The sequence below is a fragment of the Mixophyes fleayi genome, chromosome 9 (assembly GCF_038048845.1).
Source record: "Mixophyes fleayi isolate aMixFle1 chromosome 9, aMixFle1.hap1, whole genome shotgun sequence".
NCBI lineage: Eukaryota > Metazoa > Chordata > Amphibia > Anura > Limnodynastidae > Mixophyes > Mixophyes fleayi.
In genome coordinates, this window is record NC_134410.1 from 1,012,623 (window position 1) to 1,033,061 (window position 20,439).

At 48.2% G+C, this 20,439-nt stretch overlaps 1 protein-coding gene across 2 annotated transcripts; it reads right to left on the minus strand.

Annotated features, from left to right (window-relative positions):
- Window positions 1-5,257: 5,257 nt before the first annotated feature.
- Window positions 5,258-20,354, minus strand: DACT3 (dishevelled binding antagonist of beta catenin 3). 2 transcript variants are annotated; one of them, XM_075186196.1, is made up of 4 exons: window positions 20,034-20,354; window positions 12,225-12,303; window positions 7,727-7,837; window positions 5,258-7,620 (listed from the first exon to the last, which is right to left on the minus strand). In XM_075186196.1, the coding sequence occupies exons 1-4, from the start codon at window positions 20,337-20,339 to the stop codon at window positions 6,695-6,697; spliced, it is 1,422 nt and encodes a 473-aa protein (XP_075042297.1). In that variant the 5' UTR covers window positions 20,340-20,354; the 3' UTR covers window positions 5,258-6,694. The 2 variants fall into 2 exon arrangements, with proteins under 2 accessions (XP_075042297.1, XP_075042298.1); XM_075186197.1 differs by lacking the exon at window positions 20,034-20,354 and adding an exon at window positions 17,613-17,833.
- Window positions 20,355-20,439: the final 85 nt, after the last annotated feature.

Consider the following 20,439-nt stretch of genomic DNA (forward strand, 5'->3'; position numbering starts at 1 on the left):
TAACTACTCCCCGCTCATAGCTTGTATAAAATAAGACCTGGCATCATGGGACAAACTTATGATATCTTTTGGGTGGGGCGGATCACGTGAGTGAAAATGAATTTGCTACCAAGGTTACTATACCTCTTTCACACCCTGCCTATTAGAGTTACCCAGCCCCCCAACTTTAAAAATGTTACAAACCTCTATGATGTGATTCATATGGTCAAATAATAGACCTAGGATATCTGCCCGCATTTTCCAACGCCCTCCCACGGCAGGTGGTCTCAGCCTCCCCAAACTACACAACTACTATTACGCTGCACGGTTGGCCAAGTGTGTGCAATGGCACTCCCCTCCTGGAACCAGGGTTTGGGTGGACATAGAGTTGGATTTACTGGATGGCTCACCGGTTTGCTCTGTCCTTTGGCTCCCAATCACACAGCGTCCAACCCCTGCCCGAACCCTCCCAGTTATGGCCCTCTCGCTCTCAATTTGGTCCCGATCTAATAGATATGCGTCTCTTTCTCCAACTCCCTCGATTTCGATACCACTATGGTCCAATCCTGCTTTAACACCCGGACTATCGCGCTCCATGTATACAAAATGGGCAGCTGAGGGCAAACTACTACTACTCAATCATATTACCAAGACTACAATATTCCCGCAATTCTCGGACTTAGCGGACCGGTGTGGATTTGTGATGGGACAGTTCCATCAATACCTACAGGTTAGGCATTACCATCAAACGGTCAAAGCTCAACTGTCATCCAGACCGACCACTGCATTTGAGAATCTACATCTCTCAGGTCCATCCTCGAAAGGTCTTATATCCATACTGTATAATACCCTACTTCCCACTACCTCGGAGGTTAAAGACCGCTTCCAGGTGCAGTGGGAGATGGACTTGGGGACCGCACTAGACCAGGAAGAATGTCGGATATTTATGAATGGACAGCACAATGCTCCATAAATATCCGCATCAAAAAAAATTGCTAACAAATTGCTTCATAGATGGTGTTATGTTCCTTCCAGACTACATGCTAAGTGCTGCCTGCTGGAGAAATTGTGGCCAAACAGGATCCTTTATACATATTTGGTGGGACTGTCCCAAAATACGCCCATCCTGGGCAGCAGTCCTCACACTAGCTTCAGCAATCCTTGATACTCCCATAACCTCCGACCCTGAGCATGTTCTGCTACCACCACCTCTCCCAGACCTCACTATTTCTACTCACAAGCTTCTCCGACATATCATTAGTGTGGCTACATGTCAAATAGCTGCCTCCTGGAAAAGCCCCACACCGCCAACAGTCCCAATGGTCTGTGGTCGGATCTGGCACACCTACCAGATGGAACACATCACCAGTATACTGAGGGCTCCTCCGTGTCCTTCTATAAAGTCTGGTCCCCATGGGCTTCTTAGCACAACCAACCTCTACTTTAATTCTAGTAGAAATCGAACGTGAATTAGAACCACTAGACAAGTTTAATCCTTTCCTACCTGATGCGTGAATCTTCAATTCCCCATCCCTCCCCACGTTCCCTTCCTGTACCCCTTCTTTCCACTATTTTACCCCCCCTTACCTTGTAGTTTAAAGCATTAAAAACGACATCTTCATAGCACTAGATAGACGCAGTTAACTTCCAATTGCAGAAGCACTGTGAGAGAGTGTTTTGCCCACTGTTATGTCTAATCTGTAAACTATGTCACTGATGTACCTCAAGATTGTATAATGCTTTTTCAGTGTAAGATGTTTCTAATAAAAAAGTATTAAAAAAAAAAAAAAAAAAAAGGATAGGACGAGATTCTGCAGAAAGAGAAACAAAGTCACCATGACAGATGCTTATCCCATGTCTAGGATAGAGGAGCTATTGGAGGGGTTAAGCAGGGTAAGCTGTGTCCACCGTGGATTTAAGCAATGGGTATTTATCCCAGGAGCGCTCAGTATTTACCACTTTGTCTTTCACCAGCTTCATAGTGATTCCTGCATCTGTTCCTGCAATTACTCTACACATCTTTTTGCAGAGAATCTCTGCTCCACCCAGAGTTGATCATGGGTCTATTCGCTTGGTGATCCTCTGGAGCAGGGGAGTCTGGGGTTCAGATCCCGATCATGCTGAGAGCTTTGGCCAATCATGGAGATATCTAACTACAGCTTGGACGGGAGTTTTGTCTTTACCGCCGCAGTATCACAAGGCAGCTTTGGTCGGAGGAACCAGAAGGTCTGAATTACGCAGGTAACTGCCTCAGGACCATTCCACCTGGTTACCACCGCTGTAGCATAGAACTTTCCGCAGAAATATACAACTCAAGATATTTAAACTGTTGCTGGACCACAGAACTATTATAACTCATTTCTGGTTTGTCTGAATCCAAAGGACTGTTCTGGTTATTGCCATTCTTTTGTTAATCACTGGGAGGTTTTTGCATGTAATTTGGATTGTAGATCTTTATTTAAAGTGTATTTTATATATATATATATATATATATATATATATATATATACACACACACACACACACACACACACACACACACACACACACAGATCAGCCACAACATTAGAACCACCTGCCTAATATTATGTAGGTCCCCCTCATGGCACCAAAACAGCTCAGACCCATCGAGCTCTGGACTCCACAAGACCCCTGAAGGTGTCCTGTGGTATCTGACACCGAGACGTTAGCAGCAGATCCTTTAAGTCCTGTAAGTTGTGAGGTGCGGCCTCCATGGCTCGGACTTGTGTCTCCAGCACATCCCACAGATGCTCAATCAGATTGAGATCTGGGGAATTTAGAGGCCAAGTCAACACCTTGATCTCTATCTCATGTTCCTCAAACCATTCCTGAACAATATTTGCAGTGTGGCAGGGAGCATTATCCTGCTGAAAGAGGCCTCTGCCATCAGGGAATACCGCTGCCATGAAGGGATGGAGCAATGTTAAGATTCAATTAACATCCACATGAATGCCAGGACCCAAGGTTTCCCAGCAGAACATTGCCCAGAACATCACACTGCCTCCGCCAGCTGCCTTCTTCCCATAGTGCATCCTGGTGCCATCTCTTCTCCAGGTAAATGACGCACACGCACCCGTCCACATGATGTAAAGGAAACCACCTTCTTCCATTGCTCCATGGTCCAGTTCTGGTGCTCACATGTAGGCACTCCTGGCAGTGGATAGCGGTCAGCAATGGGCACTCTGACCGGTCTGCGGCTACACAGCGGGTACTAATGTATCCGCCCTCTGACCCCTAGATACCAGGACTTCTCTCTGGGTCTCTAATGTACTGGAATCTTTACAAGATTATAGAGAGTATTAATACATCACCTGGTGACTGGGGTATAGAGAGTATACAGAGTATTAATACATCACCTGGTGACTGGGACACAGTATTAATACCTCAGGTAGCTAGTTGCAGATTGGTTACTTTCATTTACTAATGAAGACAAATATGCAGCATCCCAATAATTATTCAGGACAGTGATGACCCAGAGGGTCCAGGTGCCGCGAGTTTATAAGCAGATTCCTACACCGTGTGCCCCACAGTACTGCTCGTTATAATCCAGGGGGTGGGGTGCACCCTGTATGAGATGTCCCCAGTGCTGCACGGGGGGGACCACACCCTCACCCCCCCCCTCTATACAGTCCTTTGTATACACCGCTTTCCTTCCTCTTAATGATCACATTCTGTATTATATTTGGACGGAGGTTTTTCTTTAGTTTCCATGACAACAGGATAAAAAGAGACAGAGGGAACTTTGTGTGTGACTGCTATACAGAGAGACACAGAGGGCGAGAGCGTGAGCCACACAGAGAGACAGAGCGAGAGACAGAGCGAGAGCCCCACAGAGAGACAGAGCGAGAGCCCCACAGAGAGACAGAGCGAGAGCCCCACAGAGAGACAGAGCGAGAGCCCCACAGAGAGATAGAGCGAGAGCCACACAGAGAGACAGAGCGAGAGCCACACAGAGAGACAGAGCGTGAGCCACACAGAGAGACAGAGCGTGAGCCACACAGAGAGACAGAGCGTGAGCCACACAGAGAGACAGAGCGTGAGCCACACAGAGAGACAGAGCGAGAGCCACACAGAGAGACAGAGCGAGAGCCACACAGAGAGACAGAGCGAGAGCCACACAGAGAGACAGAGCGAGAGCCACACAGAGAGACAGAGCGAGAGCCACACAGAGAGACAGAGCGAGAGCCACACAGAGAGACAGAGCGAGAGTCACACAGAGAGACAGAGCGAGAGCCACACAGAGAGACAGAGCGAGAGCCACACAGAGAGACAGAGCGAGAGCCACACAGAGAGACAGAGCGAGAGCCACACAGAGAGACAGAGCGAGAGTCACACAGAGAGACAGAGCGAGAGCCACACAGAGAGACAGAGCGAGAGCCACACAGAGACAGAGAACGAAAGCGAAATAAAATACAGACTCACAAACTCATAATCCAGCTAGAGGAGGGACTAGAGAAAATATAAGAGGGATAGAAAGTTATATAAACTTTTCTTTTGGAGTTGAACCCATAGTGTCCCCCCGTCGAGTATCACCCGTCCTCCACTCCACACCTCCCCCCTCCATGTACCTACCTCCCACACCTCCCCCCTCCATGTACCTACCTCCCACACCTCCCCCCTCCATGTACCTACCTCCCACACCTCCCCCCTCCATGTACCTACCTCCCACACCTCCCCCCTCCATGTACCTACCTCCCACACCTCCCCCCTCCATGTACCTACCTCCCACACCTCCCCCCTCCATGTACCTACCTCCCCCTCCATGTACCTACCTCCCACACCTCCCCCCTCCATGTACCTACCTCCCACACCTCCCCCCTCCATGTACCTACCTCCCACACCTCCCCCCCGCAGGGAAGCGCTCTCTCACCACCTCCCTCCCTGTTCCGTTGCTTTATGATAAATCTGATTTAATACATGACACAAAATGACAAGAAACACTTTATTTACATTATTCAATACAAAAATCATACAGAATATATACATATATAACAGTTGTATGTACACACTAATAACCTATCTATATACAGCAAATATATACAATCCATCCTGAATGCAAATAGATATTGTCCCCTATATACACAAAACTCAGTGTATACACACACACACACTATATATACACATTATACATTAATACAACTTCAAAATCATCCAGGGCCCAATTAATCAGGAGGAACGGCCAACCCAGAGAGCCCCCAGGGGATGGGGGGGGGGAACCGGCCAACCCAGAGAGCCCCCAGGGGATGGGGGGGGGGGGGGGGGGGGGGGGGGGAGAACCGGCCAACCCAGAGAGACCCCAGGGGGGGGAACCAGCCAACCCACAGAGCCCCTAGGGGGGGGGAACCGGCCAACCCAGAGAGCCCCCAGGGGATGGGGGGGGGGGGGGGGGGGGGGAGAACCGGCCAACCCAGAGAGACCCCAGGGGGGGGGAACCAGCCAACCCACAGAGCCCCTAGGGGGGGGGGACCGGCCAACCCAGAGATCCCCTAGGGGGGGGGAACCAGCCAACCCACAGAGCCCCTAGGGGGGGGGGACCGGCCAACCCAGAGAGACCCCAGGGGGGGGGAACCAGCCAACCCACAGAGCCCCTAGGGGGGGAACCGGCCAACCCAGAGAGACCCCAGGGGGGGGGGGACCGGTCCACCCACAGAGCCCCCAGGAGGGGAAACTCGCCAATAAACTTAATAAATCAAGGAGCAGCCAAGGATAGAGCAGTAAAAGGTACAGAGAACATACGTATAAACCAAGAGACGGGTCACATTTGGCTGTGACCTTGGACATGATGTTCAGATCCCACCAGGTGGCAGATCTTGGATGGAGGAGAGTTTATACACTACAGAAATAATCTATGAGGCCGTTATTCATTGTGCAGCGTTTCATTCTGTCAGGAGCTGCCATGGCAGTGACCTAGGAAACATCTAAAGCCGTCAGTTTATATACAGTCCTGAACGGTGTGTCGTGCCCAGGAGATAGCAGTCACATCCGGCAGAGGCAACCTTACTAGAGACCATCAGACATACTCATGAAGGATCATGGGAGTTGTAGTTCAGGAACAGCTGGAGATTACATCTCAATAAATCATAATGGTCGTACTGAAGACTCATTACTGCTCTATAATTACACAAGTGGGAGAATTATGAATTTAGACACGGAGATGTGTAAGACAGGAGTGACACAAACCTTACATCCCAGAGGAAAGTATTATACACCCAGGAAATAAGCTCCACGCAGGAGTGTGTTTGTAATACTCCAAGAATAATTAGTAGCTGAAGTACACACTGTGCATATTGTGTGTGCAGAACTCAGCAAATGTCCCGGGTGACTCAAAGACTTTAAATGCAATAAGCCCGGAATCCGCTGTATGTAAAATAACCGGGGAGCTGACCAATAAGATGTGTGCACAGACAGTCAGGGGTTGTAACCTGTAGCCTTTGCTGTTCTGAGACGTGGAGTCTATTTGGGGTATAATCGGGGATGAAGAGGGATCTTTAACATGAGAGCATTACCCATATACAGCTCCCACCACGTACATACGTCTCCGTGCTGCCAGGCTGGGGGTCTTAAACTGCTTTCCTCTGGATCAACAGAGATTGAACTTGGTAACGGCTGACCTGGACGGACCCCCTCCCTTATTTATTTCTGTACAGTCCAGACACAACCAGCTCCATTGTGTGCAGTTTATGTGTAGATTTCATTAAACTGTTGTCATTACCTTCAGTGACCCTGTGTGAAATCTCATTATCTTTTTTTTTAGTGCCTGAGAGGCTTTCACTTTAAACATTTGTGGACGCCCTTCTGCATCCCGCGGGGGAAGCTGCATAGGCCACACTAGGCCCCCCTCTTCCTCCTTTTCTTCCCCTTCTGAATCCACCCTGGCTTCTCCCTCCGGCACCCCTGCACTAATCTCAGCTGTAGACCTCCACTTTCTGCAGGGAGGACCGATCCTTACCGACGGACCCCTCGCATCTCTTCCCAGTGTGTAACAGCGGCCTCCCTCTTGTATCTGGCCTCGGGGATCCCCCCATTCCTGGACAAAGCCTTGATGACCCGCCCACCCTTCAGTTTGGGACCTGTTATTTGCCCAACTCTCTTTATGGTCCCTGGGATTAACCCACCCATCTACGTTTCCTCTGGATCCCTCCCAGACTTCTGTGTGGACCCCGAGATCTACATTCTCCTCTGGCCGTTGATTAGGGTCCCTTAGGCTAGTCTCAGACAGCGATCGTGGTGTCCTCCGCCCACCCCTTTTTCGTGGCGGCTCCTCAGCAGAAAGGCATTTCCTTGGAGGTCTTGGTGGAGACCCCTCCACACTGTGGCCCTTTAAAAGCGGGGGATGCTTTCTGCGGGGGCCACGGTGGGGTGGGGTGTAAGAGGCGTTAGCCATTCTACACGCAGGGGCAGGAGGGGGAGGACGCTCAGCAGAAACTGAACGCAAGTACGGGGCTCGAAGCTGGCGACGAAGGAGAGAAAGGATATAGCCTTCAGCCCGGCGAGCAGGAGGTGGGGGAGGAGGAGGGGGAGGAGGAGACGAGGGAGAAGGGTAAGGAGCAGACATTGAACGAGGCACCAGAAGACGAGAAGAAGAGGAACGAGGGTGGTGGGATCCCACAACCAGATCACCTGAGGGTAGAAAGAAGAGCGGGGGAGTTATAAATAAAAGAAGGACAGAAGAGGCAAGAAATGCGCTGTTCTGACATCATGTGGATGTAGACATGGCGCGTCTCACCTGCGCTCTTGGGGCGCTCACTAGCGTAATGCATGCGAGCTTCAGTCTGCCCTACTCGGGGTGGTCGATCCACAAAGACGTCACATGACTCAGGACCGTCGCCTTCATACTCTGTGGAGAAAGAAAGGTAGCGGGATAGTTACACCGATCCTCAACACATAAAGGTTACATAATAATATAATATACTCGGCACAGACGGTTCCATTACTACTGAAACTATATATTTACAACAATAAAAACTGATATTTTTGTTACAAACGATTATTAATCAGCCTCAGCTACCTCCTTACTCATTATAAGCAGACAATGAACATAAAAACAGAGAATTTAGATGCATCGATCCATCTGTCATTAATCTCTGGGCTCTTCTGTCTTCCCACCCCCTTCACCTACCCCCTTCACCCTACCCCTTCCTGCCTCCTCTGCTCTCATCTTTCCCACATCTTAAACTTGTCCCCCTCATCAGGCACCTTCCCCTCACCCTTTAAGCATGCCCTCATTTCTCCCGTCCTCAAAAAACAACCTAACACCCCGACTATCCCCACAACTACTGCCCTGTCTGAGTGACAGGCTTGCAGTCTCCTAAGTAACAGGTCTGTGGATTGATGCCGAGTGATGTTAGGATCAGTCTGTAAAGGAGGAACATGCTTTTCAGCCCAATCGTCCCTCTTTTAGAACAGCAGTCCCTAATATGATCCTAGTTCTCATTTGCCTGGTTTGTGTTTCTCTTTTTGGTCTGATATATAAAACTACAGTAATTCAGCCTCGTCTGTCCGATGTAATATAATCCTGGGCCCTGTATTCCATGTTGTGGTATTTGTATAGTAACGTGGGTGTGCTGAGAGAGGAGAAAGCTGCAGCTCCATCTAGAAGGATAAGCGAGGAGAGTCTAAGTCCCGTGACTCTCGCTATGTACACACTACACCGCACGGCTGTGTCAGGCATCCTGAAGGCTGTGTAGGTGTAAAGCAGCTGAGTAAATGTCGTGGGCACCAGGAATGTGGGGGCGTAGTAAACAATGCAGAATGTTCTTCTATGCTAAAAATACATCTAAATGTGTGTAACATCCTTAATATAAACAAAACACAGACATGAAAGGGTCAAATCATGGAAATAAATTAGATCAAAGCAAAGAACACTGCAACACTGTAACAAAGCTTAGAGGCTGCAGGAATTCCTCTGTATACTGTAACCATCTAGGGAGATTCTCAGTGTCAGATGTTACTATTCTCGTCTATGCAGTGCGGTCTCTTATACAATAGGGCTGTACATGCAGTAACAGAAGAACTCTATATATAGAAAAGCATTTTTTACAGAAAAATGAATTCCAGCCAAATACATATGGTTGTTGCATTATGAAACTCCGGCCCTCTGTACTTGTCCGAGCGCAGCGCAGGCTGATTGATCGGTAGGATTCAGTCTATTGAGCAGGATTACGGAGCGTCAACGCGGTCTGTGCAGAAATGTTCATCCATGACGGATCCTCACAGAAATCTGCATCTAAATGATTTTACTTGTCTCTCAGCCATATTTATAAGACGCTCAGCCATGTGAATGTGGCTATAAGGAAAGGTGGTATTTATACAACAGAAAGCTCAGCTGTTGTCAGCGCTCATTCTTGCACAATGAAAGTATAAGCGGTATTAGTTCATATACTGATCCAACGCTCATATCCCAGCATCAAGGGTCCTCATGTGAACCACACTACTTCTAACACTCACCTCCCAGCTACCCAAATAATCTTCAATGTGCCGCTGATAGGTTGACGTGAGGCAATATTTGGAAACGTAGAAAATAACCCACGCTCGGTTAATCCCATCTGCATGGCTATGTAAATGCCCTACATTTAAGCATTATGGGATTAACCATGTGCGGGTTATTTCTTGTCTGTTATCTTGGGGTCTGTACTGCACATACGTACTAAAACACGTAGTATTTAGAGTGCTAATCCGGGACGTTCACGTGTAAGTGGAGTACAGGGCGAGGACGTGCAAACCATCATATCCAAATACTGCCCAGTTTTCTACTACTTACTATAAAGTACAACATTTAACGCACAATTCCACCTTTGTGCTCTTTTCTTTTCTATTAGACAGAATAACCTCCAATTTTGTAAACAGACATCTCTGTCAAAATTGTTTCACTAGTTAGAGACAGTATCTAAATTGCCTGAATATGAAGACTGAGCCTCTTAGGTGGTGGGGAGCAGTTTTCTGATTACACAATGTATTCTCAAAATACAATTCTGACAGACATCAAAGCCCGAGTGTATCATACAATCAAACTTTCCTTCTATACTTCAACTCTCAGAGCTCCCAAGTATCATAACATTAAAAACACTGATAATTGAAAAATGATGATGGCTGAGGAGACGTGAACTGACACTTCATCATTAAGACACTGATGATGGTGGATACGAGGGAAGTAGAGACAAAGACAGTGGTGGTGGTGGATACGAGGGAAGTACAGACAAAGACAGTGGTGGTGGTGGATACGAGGGAAGTACAGACAAAGACAGTGGTGGTGGTGGATACGAGGGGAGTAGAGACAAAGACAGTGGTGGTGGTGGATACGAGGGAAGAAGAGACAAAGACACTGATGATGGTGGATACGAGGGAAGTAGAGACAAAGACAGTGGCGGTGGTGGATACGAGGGAAGAAGAGACAAAGACAGTGGCGGTGGTGGATACGAGGGAAGAAGAGACAAAGACAGTGGCGGTGGTGGATACGAGGGAAGAAGAGACAAAGACAGTGGCGGTGGTGGATACGAGGGAAGAAGAGACAAAGACAGTGGCGGTGGTGGATACGAGGGAAGAAGAGACAAAGACAGTGGCGGTGGTGGATACGAGGGAAGAAGAGACAAAGACAGTGGCGGTGGTGGATACGAGGGAAGAAGAGACAAAGACAGTGGCGGTGGTGGATACGAGGGAAGAAGAGACAAAGACAGTGGCGGTGGTGGATACGAGGGAAGAAGAGACAAAGACAGTGGCGGTGGTGGATACGAGGGAAGAAGAGACAAAGACAGTGGCGGTGGTGGATACGAGGGAAGAAGAGACAAAGACAGTGGCGGTGGTGGATACGAGGGAAGAAGAGACAAAGACAGTGGCGGTGGTGGATACGAGGGAAGAAGAGACAAAGACAGTGGCGGTGGTGGATACGAGGGAAGAAGAGACAAAGACAGTGGCGGTGGTGGATACGAGGGAAGAAGAGACAAAGACAGTGGCGGTGGTGGATACGAGGGAAGAAGAGACAAAGACAGTGGCGGTGGTGGATACGAGGGAAGAAGAGACAAAGACAGTGGCGGTGGTGGATACGAGGGAAGAAGAGACAAAGACAGTGGCGGTGGTGGATACGAGGGAAGAAGAGACAAAGACAGTGGCGGTGGTGGATACGAGGGAAGAAGAGACAAAGACAGTGGCGGTGGTGGATACGAGGGAAGAAGAGACAAAGACAGTGGCGGTGGTGGATACGAGGGAAGTAGAGACAAAGACAGTGGCGGTGGTGGATACGAGGGAAGTAGAGACAAAGACAGTGGTGGTGGTGGATACGAGGGGAGTAGAGACAAAGACAGTGGCGGTGGTGGATACGAGGGAAGAAGAGACAAAGACAGTGGTGGTGGTGGATACGAGGGAAGAAGAGACAAAGACAGTGGTGGTGGTGGATACGAGGGAAGAAGAGACAAAGACAGTGGTTGTGGTGAATACGAGGGAAGAAGAGACAAAGACAGTGGTTGTGGTGAATACGAGGGAAGAAGAGACAAAGACAGTGGCGGTGGTGGATACGAGGGAAGAAGAGACAAAGACAGTGGCGGTGGTGAATACGAGGGAAGAAGAGACAAAGACAGTGGTTGTGGTGAATACGAGGGAAGAAGAGACAAAGACAGTGGCGGTGGTGGATACGAGGGAAGAAGAGACAAAGACAGTGGCGGTGGTGAATACGAGGGAATAAGAGACAAAGACAGTGGTGGTGGTGGATACGAGGGAAGAAGAGACAAAGACAGTGGCGGTGGTGGATACGAGGGAAGAAGAGACAAAGACAGTGGCGGTAGTGGATACGAGGGAAGAAGAGACAAAGACAGTGGCGGTGGTGGATACGAGGGAAGAAGAGACAAAGACAGTGGCGGTGGTGGATACGAGGGAAGAAGAGACAAAGACAGTGGCGGTGGTGGATACGAGGGAAGAAGAGACAAAGACAGTGGCGGTGGTGGATACGAGGGAAGAAGAGACAAAGACAGTGGCGGTGGTGGATACGAGGGAAGAAGAGAAGAAGGTGGTGGATACTAAAGATTAAGAAATAATGTGGTTTCGGATGGACGTAAGGATGTAGTAAATTGTGCGATTATGAAGGAAAGCTGATAATGAAGCTGTAGATGACAGTGGATAATAAAGACTATGACTGTATGACACATAAGTGTATGGCTGTAGCTGATTGTATCATTGATGTAACATACGCTTCCAGGCCTCAGTATTCATAGATACATCACAATGAATGAACTCACCAGTCTCGTGGTCACTCTCGGCTCTCAGTCTAAGTTCTCCAAGTTCTCTCTCCAGCTCCCACAACTGTCTATCAAGGTCCTATGAAGAGATATCCAATTCTAAGACATCTTACGTAACATATAAAGACGTATGTATACCTGTACACAAACCCTGCTTCTCCAGCTATGTCTGTGTGCAGTTCAGGTATAATAACATACGATATGGACATGAAAAATACGAACACACACATGCGATTTGCAGGGGCATATGTGTATTACATATACAATATGTTCCATTTATACCACAGTGTGGATAGATCATTTTTCTATATCTAGACATTTATGCAGGTAAATATAAACTGGAAAAATACATGTATACACTAAATAGAGCAGAGGTGTCCTCAAAGGCTACCAACAGTGCGTGTTTTCGGGATTTCTTTAATGCAGAGGCGAGTTAATCTATTTGGCTGTATCAGTAATCACACCTGTTTCTACAGAGAGAAATCCTGAACACATGGCCTGTTGGTAGCCTTTGAGGACTGAGTTTGGACACCGCTGATATAGAGTACAGCAGTATTATTATTACAGATACACAAAACAGGGAGAACAGACTACAGAGGCATAAGGTATGGGGAGAATACACACCGATAATGTACAGGGATCATATGTAATACACAGGAATATAGAATACATAGGGATCATATACAGATAATTTAGAATATATAGGAATTATACAGTGATAATATAGAAGACATATGGAGAATATAGAATAGGGAGGGATCATATATAGGGATAATAGAGAATATATAGGGATTCCTAACATGGAACCGGACACAGTGAAAAGTTTCGCTGATCCCTTTGTTAAAACAGCAATCCCACTTAGATGTAGCAAGTATCTATTAAGCATGCATCAGATAGTCACTGTTCTTAGCTGTCCTCCTACATATCGTTATCTTCTTTTCAATACCTCTCTGGAGGACAAACAATAACGGCTTCCACACGGTCACAGCTCTCAGAATGTCACAGTTGCAGACTAAGCTCAGAGGGGCGTTCCAAAGCCTCTCTGCTCACTACATCATGTGCCGTGTGACTGTGGTTGCTATAGTAGTCATTACGGTGGAAAATCTGGGGAATTATAAATTGTTTGCTCCATTGAACGTGTCATTTTTCCCTTTTGTATGTGCAGTACTAATATGTGTTGGAGCAAGAGGCAGAAGTTCTTGCGAGTCTACCCCTAGTGGATGAAGAACATATCCGTTACTTGTGGCAATCCAACTCCAGACTTGTCACGGTTGGGACATATCTGTCCAGGGGTTACAAAGAAGGCACTGCTAATATTCGATCAACACACTGATCAACTGTCTTTCAGCTATCTCCCTCCGCATGGATGTCCCAACGCTACCTAAAGCTCAATATGTCCAAAACGGAGCTTATTATCTTCCCTCAGAGTCATAACCTGCCCTCAAATCTCCCTCACTGTATATAACACCACAATTGACTGTGTCTTCTGCTTTAGTCCTCACATCCAGACTCTCTCCCAGTCCTGTCGACTCCACCTTAAAAACATTGCCAGAATACGCCCTTTTCTTACTCAACATGGTACCAAAACTCTTATCCATTCTCTCATCATCTCCCATCTTGACTACTGCAACTTCCAGCTATCTGGCATTACTGACACCCGTATATCCACACTTCAATCCATCCTAAATGCTGCTGCAAGACTGATCTTCCTCCCTCACCGCTCCACATCTGCTGCACCACTTTGCAAATCCCTACACTGGCTCCCTGTGTTCTCCAGAATCAAAGTCAGATTACCCACCCTCACCTACAAAGCCCTCAGCAACACTACCCCTGCATACATCTCAAATCTCATCTCTTCCTGCAGAGGAGACCATACGTGGACTCTGGCCTGGAGGAAGTCCCACTTCTGCAGCTAAGATCCCACCACTGCATGGCTGGGAAAGAGGAGATGGTCAGACGTAGCTATGGTGGCCCACAATGCTAGTGAGCACCCTCAGAGAATTCCACGATCCACGCACAGGTGTCTGGGATACTCCACAGGTAACCTCAATGTATTCCCGTTACTTTCTGTCGCTGATCCTCCAACTAATATTGTATCCACTCAGTCACCACTGAGTCCAGTCCCAAGCTTTCTGGTTTTAATTATCAGTCTTCCTTTTAGGACAGTGTCATTGGTCTGACAAATATCTAGATAGACCACATTTAGGACTTAGTTACCCGGTTAAAATACTTTTGGATGCAAAGAAGAACCAGTCTTCTATAAATGACACAGCTCTTTCTGTGCCTCTGTAATGTTGAGCCAATCCTCGGCTCCACCTCATTACGGATCACAGGACGCTGCTGAGGCTCCACCCCCATCACCAGGGCAATGGGTCGGGCGCTATCTTAATCAGCGCAGCTCACATAAGGTTTAATATCTGCCTCCTGGGCAAATAGAGGTATGCCACACCAGTTAGTATCTGCCTCTCATGGGCAATAGGAGGCGTGTTGCACAGATTAATTATCAATCTCCTGGGGCAATAGGGGGAGACCCTAAACTGCTCTGCCGATTGGCCATCTTCAGTATTTAAAGCAGGGAGGGTCACAGTATTCATGCTGTGCATTGCTGCCCTGCTCTGTGGACACTCTGCTGAACCTGATTGATCTCTGTTGTGATCCCTGGTTTGTTTCTGGACCCTGCTTGTACTCCGATTACCCTGACTTTTGGCCTTGTAATTCAGCAACGTTTGTTTGACAGGAGTAAATCCATGGGACCTGTATCTGACATATTCTACAATTCTTGCTTTCAGCAGTGTCTCCATTGTTAAATTATAGAATTTCTCCAGTACCGATGTCAGACTCACTGGTCTGTAGTTCCAGCCTCTTCTCTACCCACAACCTTTGTGTATCGGGGCTCTGGAACTACTCCTGTTAATGGTGTTACCAGCACACCTATAATCTTAGTATCAGTGGATGAATCCTGTCTGTTCCCACGTCTCCAATGTGTTAGATTCTTCTCCTCCGTCAGCGGACTTGTCTCCTCCTTTAGCCGCGTTCTTACTACTTAGCTGTGGTCCCTACTTCTGCTATGAATACTGTACAAAGTAAGATGATTTGTTCTCTCTATCTTTAGTTATTCCTCCTGTTTTTCTCTTTCACTTACAGACCTTCTGTCCCCTTTTCCTATTGGCTGTTCTGTCTCCTTCTGAGCTGGGGCCTTTGCACATCTCATCGTTATCTTAGCCTAGCAGGAAACACATTCATTCCTCCGAATGTCCATCTTTTTGCTGCTACCCCTTTAGAGAACCAGTTTGGCTTCATTTGTTTTTCTTGTGTTTGGTACAATGTTCTGTTGCTTCTAATATTAGACGGTCATTTTTCCCACTGTTTTAACCCTTGCCAAAGAATCACACAGTTTTATAGAGAGGGCAGTTATCAAAATGTGAAGGCTACAGTTGAGTGGGGTACTGGTGTCTTCAACCACAAGATTTTCTGGAAATAGATCAAGTACCATGGAGATAGACAAGACTCTGGGACTGATCTCGGACAGGTCCTACTGGCCTACAATGGAGCATACTCTACCCACCAAGTCAGTGCCCTGGTCATTACCAAAAGAGGTCCCTTGGAACAGATACAAAGAGACCTTCTGACAACCCGATGAGGGGAATACCTGCAAAGTCCTTGTGCCCATAGACTAGAGAAGACGAGAAGATCTTTGGGCACTATGGCCTACCAGCTCACACTGGTTCCAACTTGTAGCGCATTTCATACGTTTGCACAGCGGCTGACTGGCGGGCAGAGGACACTGGCAGCAGCCACTGCCTGATTCTCAGTTGCCAGGTCCAATGAAAGTGATGGAGGGGCGGAGCTATACTAAACCACACCCCCTAAGAACAGTCTAGGACCTCCCCCGCATAGTTTTGAGGTCTCCTCAGAGGATGTACAAGCTAAGCCTGCAGTACATTGAAGGAGGAGCTGAGAGGGCCATAAAGAAGAATACATCCTAACACGATGCCAGGATGATGGGCTTCAACCCGGTGATCGAGTCCTAATCAGACATTTAATGGTCCCAGGCGGGCACAAGCTACTAGATCATTGGTTAAGTGACCCACATGAGGTTGTGAAGAACCTGCTATATAGATTATACAGAATCTAGGGATAATATAGAACATGCCACCTTGTCTGTTGTGTTGCTGGGGACCGGTCCCTTTCTTCATCCCAAACTGCGCCCCTCTAACCCCTGTAGGAGGGGTCTACTGCCACCACTAGTCTTGTTCACTGGCACCTATGACTGCTTCCTTCTGGGTCACTACTAGTGTACCCCCTTCGCTGGGCACCTGGGCTGGTACCCCTGACCTCTTCCTTCAGATCAGGGTTGCTGTGGATGGTTCCCTCTGGCCTATCACACTGGTCAGAGCTGCTGGGTAGCGGGCAGAGCGTTGGTACTGGATGCTGGGTCCAAACCTCAGAACAGCCAGAGAACGGATTAGATTTAGGTCTAATCTGCAGATCACAGGAATTACAGCAGGTAAGTAGTCGTTAAAGCAGGATCTTGAAGCAGTGATGTATTGGGTGGGGTACGGAATAATGGCTGCCGTTATTCCTGACAATACTTATCCCGACGCGGCGACCCCAAACAGCTACTTCACGACCTGCCTCCAGGACGACTGCTGTGACCGGCGACTGCCAGGGATCGCGACCAATGAACAATCCGGCCAATCTGGATGACGTCACTGCCGACCGCGACGCTCTTCTCCTTGCTCTTAAGGTGGAATTGTAAGTATGCGGCCATAGACAATGTACTTTGCTTAGTGTTGTACATTGTACAACAAAAAAGCGCTACGGAATTTGCTGGCGCTATATAAATAAATGTTGATGATGATGACGACTCACCCTCAGCTTTACCCCTCATATCCAGTCCCTCACCAAATCCTGCCACTTCCTCCTCCTAACATCACGAAAATCTGTCCCTTCCTCTCCTAGGAAGCAACCAAAATCCTGGTCCATTCACTCATTTCTCGTTTCGACTATTCCAACCTCCTTCTTACTGGTCTTCCTCGCTCTCCTGACCTTTAATCCATACAGAATTCTGCGGCTCATCCTCCTGTCCCACCGCTCGGCTTCTCCATAAACCCCTTCATTGGCATCCTATCCGTTTCAGAATTCAGTTCCAGCTCCTTACCCTCAGTTACCCAGCCCTTACCAACACTTCTCCCCCTTACATCTCTGACCTTGTCACCAGGTACATACCTACCTGACCACTCCGCTCCGTCTCTGACCATCCTACCACCTCCTAACCAATCTATCCATCACCTCCACTTCCTCAACTGTCATCTGCATCTTGGTCCTACTGTCTCTCACCACCCCTCCCTCTAGAATGTAAGCTCTTGGGGGCAGGGTCCTCTCTACCTGTTGTCCTCTGTCTGACTCCATCATAGGTCCTGTCACGTCTTTTACTGCACTCTGTGCGAGTCCCCGTACCATCACTCACACACATCTGGGCCACAGACTATAGTTACTTGCTTCTGTATCCAGCGCTACGGGATCTATAATAATAATATAGGGATCATACAGAACCTATAGGGATAATGTAGGGATAGAGTAATATAGGGATCACACAGAACCGAACCCATATAGGAATCACACAGACCCTATATAGGGATCACACAGAACAGAACCCATATAGGGATCACACACAACCCATACAGGGGGAATCACACACAACCCATATAGGGGGAATCACACACAACAGAACCCATATAGGGATCACACAGAACAGAACCCATATAGGGATCACACAGAATCTACAGAGGGATCACACAGAATCTACAGAGGGATCACACAGAATCTACAGAGGGATCACACAGAATCTACAGAGGGATCACACACAACCCATAGAGGGATCACACACAACCCATAGAGGGATCACACACAACCCATAGAGGGATCACACAGAACAGAACCCATAGAGGGATCACACACAACCCATAGAGGGATCACACAGAACAGAACCCATAGAGGGATCACACAGAACAGAACCCATAGAGGGATCACACAGAACAGAACCCATATAGGGATCACACAGAATCTACAGAGGGATCACACAGAATCTATATAGGGATCACACAGAATCTATATAGGGATCACACAGAATCTACAGAGGGATCACACACAACCCATAGAGGGATCACACACAACCCATAGAGGGATCACACACAACCCATAGAGGGATCACACACAACCCATAGAGGGATCACACAGAACAGAACCCATAGAGGGATCACACACAACCCATAGAGGGATCACACACAACCCATAGAGGGATCACACACAACCCATAGAGGGATCACACAGAACAGAACCCATAGAGGGATCACACAGAACAGAACCCATAGAGGGATCACACTGAATCTAGAGGGATCACACACAACCCATATAGGGATCACACAGAACAGAACCCATATAGGGATCACACAGAATCTACAGAGGGATCACACAGAATCTACAGAGGGATCACACACAACCCATAGAGGGATCACACAGAACAGAACCCATAGAGGGATCACACAGAACAGAACCCATATAGGGATCACACAGAACAGAACCCATGTAGGGATCACACAGAACAGAACCCATAGAGGGATCACACAGAACAGAACCCATAGAGGGATCACACAGAACAGAACCCATAGAGGGATCACACTGAATCTAGAGGGATCACACAGAACCCATAGGGGGATCACACAGACCCTATAGGGGGATCACACAGAATCTAGAGGGATCACCCACAACCTACAGAGAGATCACACATACCCTATAGAGGGATCACACAGACCCTATAGAGGGATCACACAGACCCTATAGGGGGATCACACAGACCCTATAGGGGGATCACACAGACCCTATAGGGGGATCACATAGAATCTACAGGGATCACACAGACCCTATAGAGGGATCACACTGAACCTATATGGGGATCACACAGACCCTATAGAGGGATCACACAGACCCTATAGAGGGATCACACTGAACCTATATGGGGATAACACAGACCCTATAGAGGGATCACACTGAACCCATAGGGGGATCACATAGAATCTAGACAGGGATCACACAGACCCTATAGAGGGATCACACAGACCCTATAGAGGGATCACACAGACCCTATAGAAGGATCACACAGACCCTATAGAGGGATCACACAGACCCTATAGAGGGATCACACTGAACCCATAGAGGGATCACACAGAACAGAACCCATATAGGGATCACACAGAACAGAACCCATATAGGGATCACACAGAATCTATAGAGGGATCACACTGAACCCATAGAGGGATCACACAGAACAGAACCCATATAGGGATCACACAGAACAGAACCCATATAGGGATCACACAGAATCTATAGAGGGATCACACAGACCCTATAGAAGGATCACACAGACCCTATAGAGGGATCACACAGAACAGAACCCATATAGGGATCACACAGAACAGAACCCATAGAGGGATCACACTGAATCTAGAAGGATCACACAGAACCTATAGGGGGATCACACAGACCCTATAGAGGGATCACCCACAACCTACAGAGAGATCACCCACAACCTACAGAGAGATCACCCACAACCTACAGAGAGATCACACAGACCCTATAGAGGGATCACACAGACCCTACAGAGAGATCACACAGACCCTACAGAGAGATCACACAGACCCTATAGAGGGATCACACAGACCCTATAGAGGGATCACACAGACCCTATAGAGGGATCACACAGACCCTATAGAGGGATCACATAGAATCTACAGGGATCACACCGGTTACCTCTCCTCCTCGCAGCGCCCGCCGCACCCGCACCTCCTGCCGCTCCCGCAGTAGTTTCAGCTCACACAGACCGGCCACACTGCCCCGCAGCAGCTGACGAAGCCGCCCCCGCTCCGCGGCACCTCCTGAGCCCAGCATGTCACCCCGCAGCCGGCTGAGATCTGACTGAGCGGCCGCACCGAAAGCAAAGGGGCCTGAACGGCAAGCTGACCAATCACAGGCCGCCAATGTCCTGACACAGCGAGCTCCAGCCAATCGCAGCGAGAACCGACTGACCAACTCCGCCCCGGCAGCAGATTGTATCATTCATAGGAACAGAAACTCCGCCCACGAAGTCACCCTTCACCCTCTGTTACCCGCGGCCAATCAAACAGCGGATTATTTGCATAGTAGTGATGGACAGCTA

Coding starts and splice junctions, on each gene's coding strand:
- DACT3 (XM_075186196.1), bottom strand. CDS start 20,339: ATGATACAATCTGCTGCCGGGGCGGAGTTGGTCAGTCGGTTCTCGCTG. Junction 12,304..20,033: donor GGGCGCTGCGAGGAGGAGAG/GTAACCGGTGTG, acceptor ATCTCTTCATAG/GACCTTGATAGACAGTTGTG. Junction 7,838..12,224: donor CGAGAGTGACCACGAGACTG/GTGAGTTCATTC, acceptor CTTTCTCCACAG/AGTATGAAGGCGACGGTCCT.